The sequence below is a fragment of the Bos indicus genome, chromosome 12 (assembly GCF_029378745.1).
Source record: "Bos indicus isolate NIAB-ARS_2022 breed Sahiwal x Tharparkar chromosome 12, NIAB-ARS_B.indTharparkar_mat_pri_1.0, whole genome shotgun sequence".
NCBI lineage: Eukaryota > Metazoa > Chordata > Mammalia > Artiodactyla > Bovidae > Bos > Bos indicus.
The window spans coordinates 85,713,128-85,729,675 of NC_091771.1; the positions used below are offsets into that span (position 1 = coordinate 85,713,128).

General features: G+C 48.8%; 1 protein-coding gene across 2 annotated transcripts in view; it reads right to left on the reverse strand.

Moving 5' to 3' along the window:
* NALF1 (NALCN channel auxiliary factor 1) overlaps positions 1-16,548 on the reverse strand; it is a 610,520-nt gene that overhangs the window by 20,744 nt on the left and 573,228 nt on the right. For both annotated transcript variants that reach the window (XM_019971696.2, XM_070800466.1), the window contains exon 2: positions 9,802-9,973. In XM_019971696.2, coding sequence (XP_019827255.2) covers positions 9,802-9,973 — 172 coding nt within the window. The remainder of the gene's footprint in view (positions 1-9,801; positions 9,974-16,548) is intronic.

Here is a 16,548-nt window from a genome sequence, read left to right on the forward strand (position 1 = left end):
ACAAGCTGTGTCAAACGCCTCTGGGGGCACTGGGATACAGCCATAAACAGCACGTGGTGTGCTGTGCTTAGTCGCTCGCTCGTGTCCAACTCTTGTGACCCCACGGACTGTAGCCCACCAGGCTCCTCTGTCCATGGGATTCTCCGGGCACGAATACTGGAGAGGGTTGCCATGCCCTCCTCCAGGGGATCTTTCCCACCCAGGGATCGAAGCCAGGTCTCCTGCATTGCAGGCAGATTCTTTACCGACTGAGCCACCAGACAAGCTCAAGAATACTGGAGTGGGTAGCCTATTCCTTCTCCAGGGATCTTCCCAACCCAGGAATCCAACTTGTGTCTCCTGCATTATGGGCAGATTCTTTACCAGCTGAGCGACCAGGGAAGCGATAAACAACAGACATGTTCACATAAGTCTCCCAAAGCATGAAGAGAATGCTGCAGAATATGAAAATTATTCATGCCCCAAGAAGAACATTTTAAAAATGATTTTGAACAGTAACTGCATCATGCGTAAAAGAACTGACCTCCTAAACTTTTACTAATTTGAAGAAAACTTCACATTAAACACGAGAGTAAACACTACGATGATCTGATACATTAACAATTATGACTAAAATGGCCATCTTATCTGGTAATGTCAAGCCAGTCCACCAAAGAGACAAGATTTCAAAACTGAGAAGAATTGATTCTGTTTACATTTTAAAATGCACCAAATGCATCATTTCCTCATGGGACCTAGACTGAGCACAAAGCAGACGCTCGTGTAGAGTCACAATTATTTAGGTAAACATTTTAAAGGCCTTTGTCGTTCAGTCACTAAGTCATGTCCGACTCTTTGCGACCCCATCGACTGCAGCATGCCAGGCTTCCCTGACCTTCACTCTCTCCCGGAGTTTGCTCAAACTCATGTCCATTGAGTCAGTGACGCCTTGGGTCCTTGTCTTTACCCTTCATAGTGATATATCTGTAGGTCTGTATGTGTGCAGTCTAAAATGTTTGCTAACTAGTCAGACTGAGAAAAACTAGCCTTCTCAGCACAGACTCCTCCAGAGGACAGTACCAGACGTTCCCCTTTCTTCAAGCAGAAAGGATGGTCTAGGCAGAAAGTACACGTGATGTTCATTTTTAAGGTACGCGGCGTTGTGAATGCAGGAGGTACTGCTGAACACTGGAGACGGCACCACACACACCACAAGCTGTGTGTCCCTCCTCTCTCTCCCTACAGAGGGACCCTGTCCTGTTGGAGGCCAGAAAGCAGACCTTTGCTTCCAAGCTCATTTCCGGACAGACCGATCAACTGGTCACCTCCTGTTTCACTTGTGATGCAAACACTGGACTGACAGCCAGGAAGCTCGGGACTATCTTAGCTTCTGCAGTAACAAGTTGTGGGGTGGGGGCAGGTTAGGGGTGGCAGCTCTGCTTAATCCACTACAAAAGCGGCGTCAGACTGCATGACGTCCGTGACTCAGGCTCTAAGACTGATCGAGTCACGGGGGATCATGGGAATGTCCAGAGCAATTGATCGAGTCACGGGGGATCATGGGAATGTCCAGAGCAGCTTGGTACCCAGAACAGCTAGTAGGTGGAGACACATGCTTCACAGAGGCTTGACTGCAGAGATGTTTACCTGCAGACACAGCTAGTAAACGCCTTCACTGGAAAAGGTCTCACCTGTTCTGGGAGATCCCTCTTTGCCCAAAGCTATAGGGCTTCCCTGGTGGCGCAGCCAGTAAAGAATCCACCTGTAATGCAGGAGACTCATTGGGTCGGGAAGATTTCCTGGAGGAGGAAACGGCAGCCCACTCCAGTATTCTTGCCTGGAGAATCCCAGGGACAGAGGAGCCTGGAGGGCTGCAGTCCATGGGGTCGCAAAGAGTCAGACGTGACTGAGTGACTGACACTTTCATCCTCCCAGATAAACTTTAATTTCCAGAATGAAAGTCCTTCCTCGTCTTGTTGCTCTGACTGCTACATGTCAGCCATCGACACCTCTGTCTCCTCAGTCAGGCAGGTTTCTGGGGAACCTGTAGAAGGGTGTGTATTTCACCTTCCCCCTCGCTCTCGGGAAGCTCTCTAAACATTTTGATTCAATGTCCACCTGAGGGCAGACCCACAGCCTGACTGCCCATGGTGCCCTGCTCTGGTGCTTCCAGGGCAGCAATCAATTGCTGTGGCTTCAGAGAAATGCTGCTGTCCATCCTCGGGAGCTCAGAGAGGATGCGATGCTCTTGCCCAGGCCAGCAAGTTTCAGTGTGGCCACAGGTTAACTTGGGCTTCCCTGGTGGCTCAGTTGGTAAAGAATCCGCCTGCAGTGCAGGAGACTTGGGTTTGATCCTTGGGTTGGGAAGATCCTCTGAGAAGGGAATGGCAGCCCACTCCAGGATTCTTGCCTGGAGAATCCCATGGACAGAGGAGCCTGGCGGGCTGCAGTCCACGGGGTCGCAACCGTGAGATGATATCACACGTCCTCACCAGGGCGTGTTAAAGAGAGGACAGCTTTCTGCTCAGTGACCTGGGGACAGGCCGGGAAGTGGCTGCAGGCTTCGCCCCTCCAAATCCTGGGACGGTGAGCCCCGAGCTCCCTGCCATACAGACTGGGCACACTTTGGGGCTGATTCTACCCCAGGCCACGCAAAAGCTCCAGGCATGGGCTCCTCAGCTCTGCCTGGTCTAATCCCTTTTGTTTCTCCTCTTGGATCAGGTGGGGTAGAGACAGAAAACGCAGAAGCACCACTTGGACTATGTCAGAACGTCTTGGAGGTATGCGGGCTTGGGAGGGTACAGCCAGCACGCCTGGAGGCAGATGAGTTTATCGCCAGTCCTGCCTGGCTCTCCCACCAGCATCATCCAGGGGGACCTGGAGCCAGAGGCCATCCTCCACCAACACCCAAAAGGATGGCCATGTGGTCTGCAGCCGGAGCGCTTCACCCTCATGCTGCCCGTCTGACTCACACAGGACCCCGCGCGCTCAGGGTGATATGGCTGCAGACCTGTCTGACTCTGATTTGGCCCTCGGCTACCAGGAGGGGCGAGAGTGCTGGAGGCCCAGCACGGCCAGCCCCTAGTAGTGATGAAATAGAAACCCAGCGGGTGCGACTTTCCAAAATTCCTAGCCACGGGCAGAACCCACCAACCGAAATTCCACTCCAGGGCTCTTTCCCAGCATTAGCCTCCTTGCTCAAGGCAAACTTGAGCTGCTGCGGAAACACACACAGAGGTGGACGTTGGGGAGGGTGATCTTAAGTACGAGGACCTGAGCTCAGATCTAAGTATATGCATTTAGTCCGAAAGTGCAGGATTTTCAGGGAAGACGGTGTCTCAAACACATGAAGGTACTACATGCTGAGCGAGGTTTTTAAAAGTAACTTGTTTTCATATTTCTTATTCTAGCTTGGAGAATCCCAGGGATGGAGGAGCCTGGTGGGCTGCCATCTATGGGGTCACACAGAGTCAGACATGACTGAGGCAACTTAGCAGCAGCAGAAGCCTAATCATAGGCTTCCCTTGTGGCTCAGCTGGTAAAGCATCCACCTGCAATGTGGGAGACCTGGGTTGGATCCCTGGGTCAGGAAGATCCCCTGGAGCAGGGAAAGGCTACCCACTCCAGTATTCTGGCCTGGAGAATTCCGTGGATTGTATGGTCCTGGAGCCTCAAAGAGTCGGACATGACTGAGGGATTTTCACTATCCTGATCATGCTATCTTCCTTCACACTTCCCTTTCGGCCTAAGTACGTATGTAAAGATTTTTTTTTTTTAATTGCAATACATAGCTAACTGGTATTTCATTATTCTTTCTTCCAGGGTCTGGGGTGGGGGAAGCAGAAACAAGTTTTAGACAAATCATGAAACATATTCACATGCTGAAGAAAGTACAGAAATTAAAAATATCATAGATGTCCAAATGAAGAGATCTCTGGGTAGCAGATTATTCTACTAAAATACTCCTTTGGTGAGAAAATCTCTATGTCATCTTTCTAAAAAATCTTTGATCAATTCAGCAGTCACGTCAGGACACGATTTTGGGAAGGTTTTTTCACAGTTGTGAATTCTCTCCTGTGAATGACGCGAGACATGCTTTAAAAAAATTCCTTTCTGATGTGATCGACATGCATATCCAAGTATTCTCCATCATTGTCTCTCCACTGATGATTGAATTTCCCGGCCTGCGGGCCATTGTCTGCTTTAGGGCCCCTGCAGGAGCACGTCTGTGCCACCAGGGGGAGCCCAGCACCCATCACATCATAATCAGACCTGTCACCCTAACCATGCACCCACGGCCAGCCCACTGTGTTTTCCCGACCAGGAGAAGCATAACCTCCTCCTTGTCACAGCTCAAAAAATGAAATGCAGAATTTACACAGAATTCTCAAATATGTTTTATCTCCATTGTCAGTAACCCCCAGCAGATCGATGTCTACTTTTTTCTTTTTTCTTCCTTTTCAATAATTCATCTATGAAAAATACAGCAGCGGATCCTGTCGAGTCTCTTTTATCCGTCAATCAAGAGGCAATTTTCATAATGTTTGTTACCATAGCACCTGCAGCCTGCGCGTGCTGCTGCTTCTGAGTGGTTAATGCTGGTTCCCCAGCCCGGGTAAGCAATCCAGGGCTTCCTCTAGGGGATTCAGGGAGAAGGCGAGGGAGTGTGTGTGGGGGGGAACCCTGCCTGATTACCAGGATGATGGGTTGACAACACAGAAGCCATGAACGACTCCACCCCCTCACTCTGAAGATGAAGAAACAGTTTCTAAAATAGTAGAGTGGTCGTGTGAACCCAGCTTGAGAGCAGAGCCCACTCTGAAAAGTTTTAACTCAAGAAAGCCTGCCATCCAATGACAGGCTTCACCCTGACAGCGCCTCGGAATTTTTCCCTGATTAATTTCTCAAATGCTCCTTCAGCAACATGTCAGTTTTCTTCTCTAACAGGAAAGCCAGGAGAGATCTCCAGGCTAAAGAGTCTTTCCTTCGTCTCCTAAGATGGAAGCAGAACTTAACATCCGAGGATGCCCTTCTCTCCTCTAGCTTTGTGGTTGCATTTGGCCTTGACCTTCAGTAACAGCCTCAGTGAAAGACACTGTTCAGCAGTTGACGTACATTCTCAGATATTTCGTTGCTTTTTAAAATAAGCTACCAGCTTGCTAAGGATGACCAAAAAATAGGAATTTAAGACATTCCCATGTAGGACATGGGTAAGTAACGTGCCTCTTAAGAAATGATTCATTAAAGATGGCATCTAGTAACTTTTCAAAATTTTAAGTAATTCCCCGATTAAAGGAATTTTAAATATTTAAAATAACTTAAAGGAATCTTGTCTATTCTGAGCCCTCTAACTGGCTTCCTGATCCCAAGGGCTGAGATGCACTTTTTTTTTGGACAGAGGACAGAAATTCTAAGCATCAGTATATACCCAGTAAAAGCCTATGTGAGAGGAACCACTAGAGTCCTGCAATCCCACATCTCTGAAAGACTGGAGAAGCCATCATCACACCACTGGTCCGTCGCCATGGAGAAGCAGCTTGAACACAGTTGACCCTCCCTAGATCGCATCTGGCCAGCAAGGCTTTTGCAGTCACATGCTCACTGGGTACTTTTTTGAGCTTGACTTTTAGAGAGAATCGCTTTCCTTCTGGAAGCTTCAGAATTGGAGGTATTGGATCCATATTAGTAGGAAGATCATGTGATTAATTATATTGAATCTGAAGGAAACGCTACTCCTTCAACTTTTGATGATAAACGATGCTATTGTCCAGCCTATAGAATGGAAACAAAACCATTTATTAATCTTTTTAAAGAAGAGGAATTACTGGAGGCAAAGGTGAAGACCAGTCTACTTGGTGAAATCCTTTCAACGGAACTGGGATTTGTTGTCATTCACCCATTTCATTGAGGAAGAACTGGAACCCGCCTGTGAGCCTGCCTCCCGGGGTCGGGGAGGGGAAGGGGGTCTCAGGTTATGTGCAGCCAACTGGAGAACTAGGAAAAAGACTCCCATTTCTCAACTAGGTTGAGTCTAATTCTGCCAGAGCACAGAAGACGCTTTATTCGAAATGCATAAAGATGTGTGAGATGACTCTGCTTTCACTCCAAATTTACCTGAAAAGGTGAATTCTTTGTATCTCCATATCTGTAAGAGACTGTGTGACAAAGTTTGGGATCACATTTATACGCAAAATACATGCCAAAGTCTCTCTATGTGTTGTGTATGCACATAGAGAGACTTCATATGCAAAAGCCTCACTAGTCTCCTTACCAATGCCAGCGGCCACTGGGCTCTGCAGTGGGGTCTCCCTGGTGGGCCCTGAGAGCTCCCTTCTACCCAGAAGGAGACACGCTGGGGGCCCTGGTGGGGACCCTGGTCAGTAGGGACATGGCACCAAGTGGTTCTTATCAGCAGAAATCTGTATCTTGTTCAGGCCCAGCAACAAAGAATGGACCATAAAGAAGGCTGAACGCTCGAATTGATGCTTTCAAACTGTGGTGCTGGAGAAGACTCTTGAGAATCTCTTGGAGAGCAAGGAGATCAAACCTTGATGTCCCAAAGGACATCAACGCTGAATGTTCATTGGAAGGACTGATGCTGAAGCTGAAACTCTAATACTTCAGCCACCTGATGTGAAGAGCTGACTCACTGGAAAAGACCCTGATGCTGGGAAAGATTGAAGGCAGGAAGAGAGGGGGATGACAGAGGATGAGATGGTTGGATGGCATCACTGACTCAATGGACATGAGTTTGAGCAAATTCCGGAAGATAGCAAGGACAGGAAAGCCAGGTGTGCTGCAATCCATGGGGTCGCAAAAAGTCAGACGTGACTGAGTGACTGAACAACAACAAAGCAACAGAACTCAAGGGGCCTCTGGGACGCAAAGTGGGAAGGGATGGCCGCCAGTGATCCGGATACCCGAGAACTCTTCCAGGAGGCCTGGGCCACAGCTCAGAAAAGAAGGTCAATCTGAACATTAGTACATTTTGTCCAAAAAATGTTACAGAACTTACGGGCAAAATGCCTTCAAAATGTTATTCTACACATTTTTGAGAAGTAAGAGAAAGAACAGAAGCTGAACTGACTGTGCAGAAAGAAGAGGCCGGTTCCCAAAGATTCAGTGATGAGATTCTCCCAGGAAGCTTCCAAAGTCAGTGACAGTTCCCCCAGACCTGAAAAATGACAGCTCTCTCTTTCCCTGTCTGTGCTCCTTGATGATGCAGATGAAACATCTGACTTCCAAAAACTCAAAGGTAATTAAAATATATAAGACAGACTTTCTGCACACGTTGTGCAGAAAGAGATTAAATTCCATGTTAGGCTTTCTGATGGCCTTAGAAGTATGCAAGGAAAGAGACAAGCACTGAAACCAAGGTTTCGGATTCAAACTGACAGAGAAGAGACCAGGAAGCAGGAGACAGAGACAGGTGTTACCCGGTGGTCTGAGGCTGCTGTCCACTCTGAGAAGCTGCGGACCTTCTCCAGGGAAAAAGCTATGTGTGTGTGCATGAACAAGAGCGCCACCTCCACATGGAATTCCAGAAGTTTCTCTGAAGTCTTAAAATCATGGACACCTCATTGACACCAAAGTCAAGAGATGAAGGCCTAATCTTGATGACCATTTGTTGAAAATGTTATATAGAAGTCAAATAACTGAATAGCCTGTGACTGGTGAATTCTGGCTCTGATTCAAAGGAAGGAGGTGTTGCTATCTTTCTGTGTTTCTCCCTCCCTTTCGTTGTCTGTCCTCCCAGCAGAGAGGAGCTGTATGAAAAGTGATCTCAGCATCAAATGGGTGGAGCCACATGAACAGCTGGCCAATCCCCTTACATTCCTCGGGTGTCACGTCCGCGACCCGTGGATGACGCATCCTTGACGGATCTCACGCTCCAGGCTCCGTCGGTAATGCTCGAGCCAGACGTGCCTGGGGGCTGTTGCTGCTGCTAGTTTACTGCTGAGAGGACAGCGGCTCAGAGACGATGCGCCGCAGAAACAGGAGAGCCCCATCTCTTAGCCTTCATCCAGATGGTTTCCCCACAGGTCTGGTCAGCATAGCCGTCCTCCCATGCATAGGCAGGTCCTCGGGGCAGAGCCTCGCTGGACGGTCTCTTGAAAGCTCATCACTGAGAACAGTACAGCTAATGGATGGGCGTGGAGATAAATGCTCGAGAAAGAATCCGGTAAATTCTCACTGATCAAAACTTGAAAATGCCGCAACTCGAGCCATCCAGTTACGAGGACATCACGGAGCGCTTTTTGAGAGGCAACGGAACAACAGCTCTGATGGGTACATCGCGGCGGCGGAGTGGACCGTCCTCACCCGCCTACTCAACATTTATGTTAAAAAGCAATCTCCTCTTCTCCTTTACATCTTATTCTATGCCTGAATGGTGTAATGCTTATAAATACCCAGAAATTGAAGGCCGCTATTGGTGTTCTGCCCAGTCTGAGTCATTTGATCAAAGAAGAAAACATCATCAATGGGAAATATGAGGTAAAATTGCTCCTGGTCCTTAGTATGTGATTCTAACACACACACACACACACAAGTAACTTAAATGAGTGTTTCTTTATATTCTTGGTATATACACACACACACACACATACACAAGTAACTTAAATGAGTGTTTCTTTATACTCTTGTTACACACACACACACACACACAAGTAACTTAAATGAGTGTTTCTTTATACTCTTGTTACACACACACACACAAGTAACTTAAATGAGTGTTTCTTTATATTCTTGGTACACACACACACAAGTAACTTAAATGAGTGTTTCTTTATACTCTTGGTACACACACACACACACACACACACACTTACACAAGTAACTTAAATGAGTGTTTCTTTATACTCTTGGTATACACACACACACACACACAAGTAACTTAAATGAGTGTTTCTTTATACTCTTGGTATATACACACACACACACACAAGTAACTTAAATGAGTGTTTCTTTATACTCTTGGTACACACACACACACACACACTTATTTAAGTATATACTTGGGCTTCCCTGGTGGCTCAGATGGTAAAGAATCTGCCTGCAGTGAAGGAGACACAGGTTCAATCCCTGAATTGGAAAGAGCCCCTGGAGTAGGAAATGGCAACCCACTCCAGTATTCTTGCCTAGAGAATTCCATGGACAGAGGAGCCTGGTGGGCTACAGTCCAAGGGGTCGCTCAAAGTTGGACACAACTGAGCAACTTTCACAAGTATATACTTAAATACTTGTACTTATTTAAGCTAATAAGTATTGATTTATTAGCACCTCTTTTTTTGTCAGAAAATTTCACAGGCCCTAGGAGCAAAATGAGTTCAGAATTTATTCTGCACACTTTTGAGAAGAAATAAAAAGAACAGAAGTGCAACTGACAGTTGGGGAAAGAAGAGACGGATTCCCAAATATTCAGTGATGGCATTCTGACCTCAACTTATTGCTGGTTTGAAGAAGAAATGTAATTTTACTGGCCTTATCTCCTCATCTGTTCTCAGGTTAATACAAAGACACGGCAGGTGGAACCCAACTGTCTCTAAGTCACATTTGGAACAAATCTAATGTTGGCTGACATGTTGCCATGTTACCCTTTTACGAACGTAATGATGGTGGTCACAGACAGACAAGACATCGAGTGGCATTTCCGAGTCAGTTTCGGGTCCTTTTGGGAGGGGTCTGTGAAGGAAAGAATGGAACAGTCCTGGCCGAGCCTTCAGGCTTCGTAGGTAGGAGGAGATCCCCAAGCAAACAAAGCCTGGGTGCCAACGCAAGTCCACCGCCTGGGCTGGGTGCCCGCCCCGCCCAGCACTGTACCTGTACAGATGAAACTGGAGAGGCCCCCGTAGATGACTTCGTCATTGTCGGGCAATATGAACGGACACCGAGTCTGAACCTCCAAACAGTATTGCTTGCAAGGGATCGTCTTTCTGCAGTTCAGCTGCGCAACTTCAAAGTACTGGGAACACAGCCAGGCTTTGTAGACGATCTGAAACAGAGAAGAATCAGAAATAGGGTGGGATGACAACAGTTCTGACCAACGGAGGACACGCTGTCCTGGGAGAAGCATGCTGGGGCTTCGAGTGGCTCCTGAGAAGACGCGCACTTGGAGAAAGCCTATGACACAAGGCCAGCTGCAGACAATGTCTTGGCAGCAGTGAAACGCTGTTTACGGAGCCCTTCGGAGGACTCGACAGGTGACGGGCTGTTGGTGCACGTGCTAAGTCACTGCAGTCGTGTCCGACTCTTTGCGGCCCCCCAGGCTCCTCTGTCCATGGGATTCTCCAGGCAAGAGTACTGGAGTGGGTTGCCCTGCCCTCCTCCCAGGGATCTTCCCCACTCAGGGATCCTACCCACATCTCTTGCGTCTCCTGCATTGGCAGGCAGGTTCTTTACCACTAGGGCCATGTGGGAAGCCCCAGCTCAAGTGAAAAACTGTGAAGTTGAGCAGGACCTGAAGTTTTAAAAATCCAGTGATAGACAAGAAAGGAAACAATTGTGTGGATCCACTGGGGTTGTTTACTGCAGGTGTGAGGTGCTGGGCCCTGTAGCTGTTCAGTCGCTCGGTCGTGTCCGACTCTTTGAGACCCCAAGGACTGCAGCACGCCAGGCCTCCCTGTCCCTCACCAACTCCCTGGAGTTTGCCCAAGTCTGTGTCCATTGCATCGGTGATTCCATTTCTTTTACATGGGGACATTTTTTTTTAATATAAAAGGACAAAAAAATGCTTTGTTTTGTTTGTAAGAAGGTGATGCTTTTTTGAACTGTGGTGTTGGAGAAGACTCAAGAATCCCTTGGACGGCAAGGAGATCCAACTGGTCCACCCTAAAGGAAATCAACCCTGAATATTCATTGGAAGGACTGATGCTGAAGCTGAAACACCAATACTTTGGCCACCTGATGCGAAGAACTAACTCATTGGAAAAGACCCTGATGCTGGGAAAGATTGAGGGCAGGAGGAGAAGGGGACGACAGAGGATGAGATGGTTGGATGGCATCACTGACTCAATGGACATGAGTTTGAGGAAACTCTTGGACAGGTGATGGACAGGGAGGCCTGCTGTGCTGCAGTCCGTGAGGTCACAAAGAGTGGGGTCGATTGACAACTGAACTGAACTGATGCTTTTTTGTTTAAAAGGGCCAGAACCCTGCAGACGCCAGCTATTCCCACCATAGACACGAGGTGGCGCTGAGTCCCCGGCAACGAGGATGCCCTGGTTTGAGCTTGAACCCCAGGGCCCTGGGCGGACAGTGGTGGGCCTTGACATTCATGTCTCACATCGGAGACACTAAGGATCTCTCCGTCCGAAAACCTGGAAACACCCAGCCTAAATCAGATAGCTTACATTCGTGCCGTGGTGAGGAGGAGGAGTTAGGACGCTCATCAGATCCTGGACCTTCAGCCTCTGTGATCGGCATGAATGTTTGATGAATATTTGCTTAACTTAGTGACATGTGAAAGGGCTATGATCTCATCTAACCCTCTGTCGTTGATAGGTATTTCGGAAAACAAATGTTGAAAAACAAAAACAGGCTTTTCTGTATCAGGGAACAAACTGAACCTGGTGCTGCTGCTGCTAAATCACTTCAGTCACGTCCGACTCCTAGGTCTCAATAAAACGATGACAAAGGATCCCACCGTACCCACGGCTGTGACTCAGGTATTTCCCTGATGCTTGGTTCTATTCTTCTGTTTTCAGGGTTAATACTATTCAGGTAAGATTTTGCTGCCTATGTCCTACCTGGAAAAGTGGGTGGTTTGCAGTTAAATGTACACTGATGATAAACACCAGACAATAATAGCAAGAATAATAGGAATTGCGTCCCACAGTCTGGTCTAAGCAGCTGACATACGTTTTCCCCCCCATGTAATTCTCAGCACATGCATTAGCACAGGGATAATAATCAACAGTAGAAATAAGTGGACAACCCAGAATCCAAACAGAATCTAGGTAACTCTTGCCAATATCTGTAAGGAGGATTCTTGTGTCAGGAAAAGGAGAGAGAAATAAATGGCTCTGAGACACTTTCCAATGCTGCCCTTTAAGAATTTTTTGAGGGGTGGGCGTTGAGAAAGTTAGGTGTTTTCTGGTGGCACAAAACCAGAAACCAGGGAGATCCAATCAGGCAATCCTAAAGGAAATCAACCCTGAATATTCATTGGAAGGACTGATGCTGAAGCTGAAGCTCCAGTACTTTGTCCACCTGATGCAAAGAGCTGACTCATTTGAAAAGACCCTGATGCTGGGAAAGATTGAAGGCAGGAGGAGAAGGGAATGACAGAGGATGAGATGGTTGGATGGCATCACTGATTCAATGGACCTGAGTTTTGAGTAAACTCCCGAAGTTGGTGATGGACAGGGAGGTCTGGTGTGCTGCAGCCCTTGGGGTCGCAAAAAGTCGGACAGGACTTAGTGACTAACAACAGAGGGATTTTCAGACAGAAGCCCATGATGAAACATGAATACACTTGTCTTCCTTCGTAAGAACACCATAGTATATAAGGAAGGCCAGAACTCTTTTTTGTAACGGCTTAGCCTTCTCCTACAGTGACATACGGGATCATCGCTTTTCTCGGTGTCACTGAATAGTATAAATGGCTCTGTGATGCTAAAGAATAATTTGGGGAAGGAACAAAAGGAGAGTTAAGTCTCCTGGTGATAAACGGACGGTTAAACTACCTTTAACCCCCTTCTCCTGGAGGGTTTGCACTTCCTGTCTCCCGGGAAGCAGTTTCGTTGCTAGGTAACTACGCTCCAGGACAGCCCTCCCCCACCCCACTGCATGCTCCCCGCCTTGGGAATCATGGCTGAGTGTACCACTTGGCCTGACAGCGCCCGGCCTGCAGGCACCAGGAAACATGCTCCAGTTACAGTCCCGACAAGGAACAGACGAACTAGACTAGACTGCCAGAGGGGTCCTCGTAAGAAGGACATTTTCACTTAAACAGTTGCATACCAGTTTTCTCTTTTTCCTCCCAGAGCATTTTCTCATTTGTTATTTTCCCCTATGAAACCCTTGAGACAGTTTTGGGAAATAGTCTACAAATAAAGAACCCGATTATAGAGAGATTATCATAGGAACTGCCTGGAGTTCAGGCCAGCACTCCCTTCCTGGGCCCCCGGGCAGCTGGGACGCTTCTGAGAAGTGGAAAGTGAGGATGAGAAGGCAGGGGCCGGGTTTCTGGAGCCCCCGAGGGGAGGAGGGCAGTTCAAGGGGGAAAGGTCCTACGGAACGCCCAGCTGAGCCTCTCATTTTAAAGTGAGAAGGGGGGCTGGGAAAGATCCCAGTTGACGGCAACCCCCAATCCCTGCCCTCCCAGGCGGTGTTCTAACAACTCAGCACAGTGTTGGAGGAGAGATCCACTGATCCAGTTGTAATCTGTTTTTTTTTTTTTTTTTTTCGGCAAGTCACTCCATCCCAGACTCGCACTTTCTTATCTTCCCTTGAAACTCTGTGCTGTGGGCTGTAGCGAGCACCCCTGGCCCTGCTCCCACCTCTGGCTGATCGCTGGGTCTTCCCTGCACCAGGTTACTGGGGCCTATTGGATGGTGCGAGGCGAGGAGGGGACCCCAGGGAACTGTGGTCCACTTGACTCTTAGATGAATTTACTTATTACTTTTTTAAAGATGATTCTTAGTTCTCATAAAAAGTTCTGGCTGTAACTGGCAGGAGGCAGGAACACGGTTGAGAGGAAATCCCTGGAGACGGACCGAGTCCAGAGGCGTCTGTTTCCCGATGGTGGGACGTGAGGTTAAGCCTCGGGACTCTGGTAGGGGGCGCTTTATGTGGGTAGCGGGAGGAGCCAGAAACAGCCACCATTCTTTTCACTACAACTTGTATCATGGTTTTCAGCCTCATCCTTGCACGTGACGTCAGCACACACTAGGTCCTGATTCTGGGAGGTCCCATGACCTGGGCTTATCTCCTGGAGAGCCTGTCACAAAACACCCAAGACTTGTATTTTTTCCCCATGGGGCTTAGAGTTTCATTTAAGTATACTTGTCTCCATCCTCTGAAATCTATATCCACGTTTTAGAGCAAGGAACCAATTTATATTGCAAATACATGTTAGCAGGCCGAAAAAAATAATGCCGGTCACAATTTTTCATTATGAAGAAAAATGTCAGGTACGGAAAGGGGTCGCCATTCTCACCTTAGAGGACAGCTTCTTTCTCTCCCCTTTCCCGTGAGTGTTACTAAGGGCTGGCTCTTTTTCCACGGGTAGCCTGTGTTGATGCATTTTATGAGCTCCTTTGCTGTCAGCTCTCATGCGTGTGTGGCCTGTGTTTTGAGCGTGTGGGGTGGGTGCGGGGGGAAATAATTGGTTTTGCAAGCATAGTCTGCCGCGGTGACGGCCTCCGGCTAATGCACTTTGATGCGCCAGGCATGTTGTTACAATTCTAAGTGGAGGAGAAAGTCAGAATACATCTTCACATTCATATGTCTGAATGTCTTTCGTCTAAATCTGTGTCAGTGTCTGGCTAAAGCACAGGCTGCACCCAGAGACTGGAAAGACTGCCGTGCTTTAAGAGGAAAACAAAAAAACAAACCCTGCCTGCAGGTTGAGCCAAGTCCCCCTCCTCCGAGGATGCTCAGAGACGGGCAGCCTAAGGAGACAGGCTCCTTGATCCGCCGGAGATTCAGAGTGTCAGAGAGCACACCTCGTCCTGCTGTGTCTTGGCTCCATCTCTGAAATAAAATGCAAATGCCTTCCTGTTTTCTCTCGGTGACCCACTTTGCGGATCTTGTTATGACACTTGATCTAATCCCCTGAACTTCAGAACGACGGCCCTAGCTTCCGGGCGCTGCCCTAGGTTTGTAAGCCCAGAGCCCTGGGCGCAGTCCCTTCAGGGGAGGCCATGGGTGAGGGATGAAAAGGCAGGCCCGGCCTGGTCCGTCTGCCCGTCAGGGGTGGTACCTGGAGGTCCACAGACCCTCAATGGGCAATGATAACAAGAGGAGAATCCACTCTGGGAGCTTCCTGGACTAGAGGATGCGCCCAACCGGTGATGATCTCGGTGACGAAGGAAACCAGAGAAGGATCGGCAGTGTGTCCATGGTCTGGGGGACACAGGGCCAGCTGGCTGCTGCTTTCCCTCCTTCCACCATCAATAGATGCCCGCGCTGTCTGAGACAATGCCGTCCCGGCCACATCTTATCTCCTCCCCTCATCTCACTACGTTTTGGTGTCAGCCCGAACCACCGTCTGGAGAGTTGCTCTTTCTAAGCAATCTGGCCTCTGTGATGACAAACCCAGCTGCTAAAATGGGCTGTTTTCTTATTTGCCCTCTTGACAGCAATGATTGACGCTGATTAAGAAACTATTTCTTGAAATGCCGGCCCCCTGATTACGAGAATCCTATCCATCCTGGGCTTCTTCCTGCTCCGCCAGTCAGTACAGCATTGGTTGTTTCGCTGTAACTGTCGTTTCCCCGTGTCGGTGCGCCCTGGGCTTCTGTTCTAAACTTTCTAATGCACGGTCTTTCAGGTAAATCGCCCACTCTCAGGACTCAGCTGTGGTCTTTAAAACAGGGAAGCCTAAATCTGTATTTCCAGGGCACCCCTTTCTCCTCTCTCTCTCATCTGCTCTGTCTACAAGCTGCGTTCTCTGTGTCTCTGGGTCCACGCTCTTTAGCATCTTCGCTTCTGCAAGTCCAGAGTGAAATCCAGCATCTGCTCTTCAGAGAGAAACGAGACTTGAGAAATCGGGGGTCACCCAGTGCCGCTTCTGCTCTCTCCCACAGCCGCTTTACCCAGGCTCTTTGGCCCAGGGCCTGTGAGCCTGCTTCCTGAGTACCAAGTCTGCCAACCTCTGGATTTCGGCTGGCACTGTTGTTTCAGCCACTCCCCTGCTCGCCTAGCAATGCCGCATCCACGGACGTGCCTCTATGCTTCAGTCATACACGCTCCTACATGCTGGCCACCACCCGGCAGTTGGGGCGACCACTGTGAAATCCATCTGCTGGCATCAGCACTCCACTTTACATCACCCGGGGCCTCTCCACGGCACACGGGGGAGTTCAAACTCCCTAATTGCACTCAGAGCTTTGCGACCTTGCCCAGCTGAGCGCTCCAGTCTCAGATCCTCCCCTGGCCCACCGCGGCCGTGGAGGGTGATGCACAGGGTCAGTGATGCACCTCATCCCCTGAGACCTTGCACCCTACTCCCCTGTCCACCCCGTGCACACAGCCCTTGGCCTGGGCGGTTCCTACCCATCCCGTGTGATTTTCGTATGTAAACCTTCCTGTCCCCAGTCTTAAGCCCACCCCTCTGAAGCTCCTGGAACGTTCTCTTCCTGTGGACTCACGCTGAAGGTGAAACCCTGTCTGTCTGCCTCCCTTTCTCGGCTCCCATGATGGGACCTTGTGCACACTTTTATCTTCTTGGTGCCCTGGGTGTACCTGGGAGAAAATGACCATCCATAGAGTTCTTATTGGAAATTCACACCATGGCCTTCAGGTATGCAGAGTGTGTGTGTGTGTTTATTCGCTCAGTTATGTCTGACTCTGTGACCGTGTGGACTGTAGCCTGCCAGACTCCTCTGTCCATAGGATTCTCCA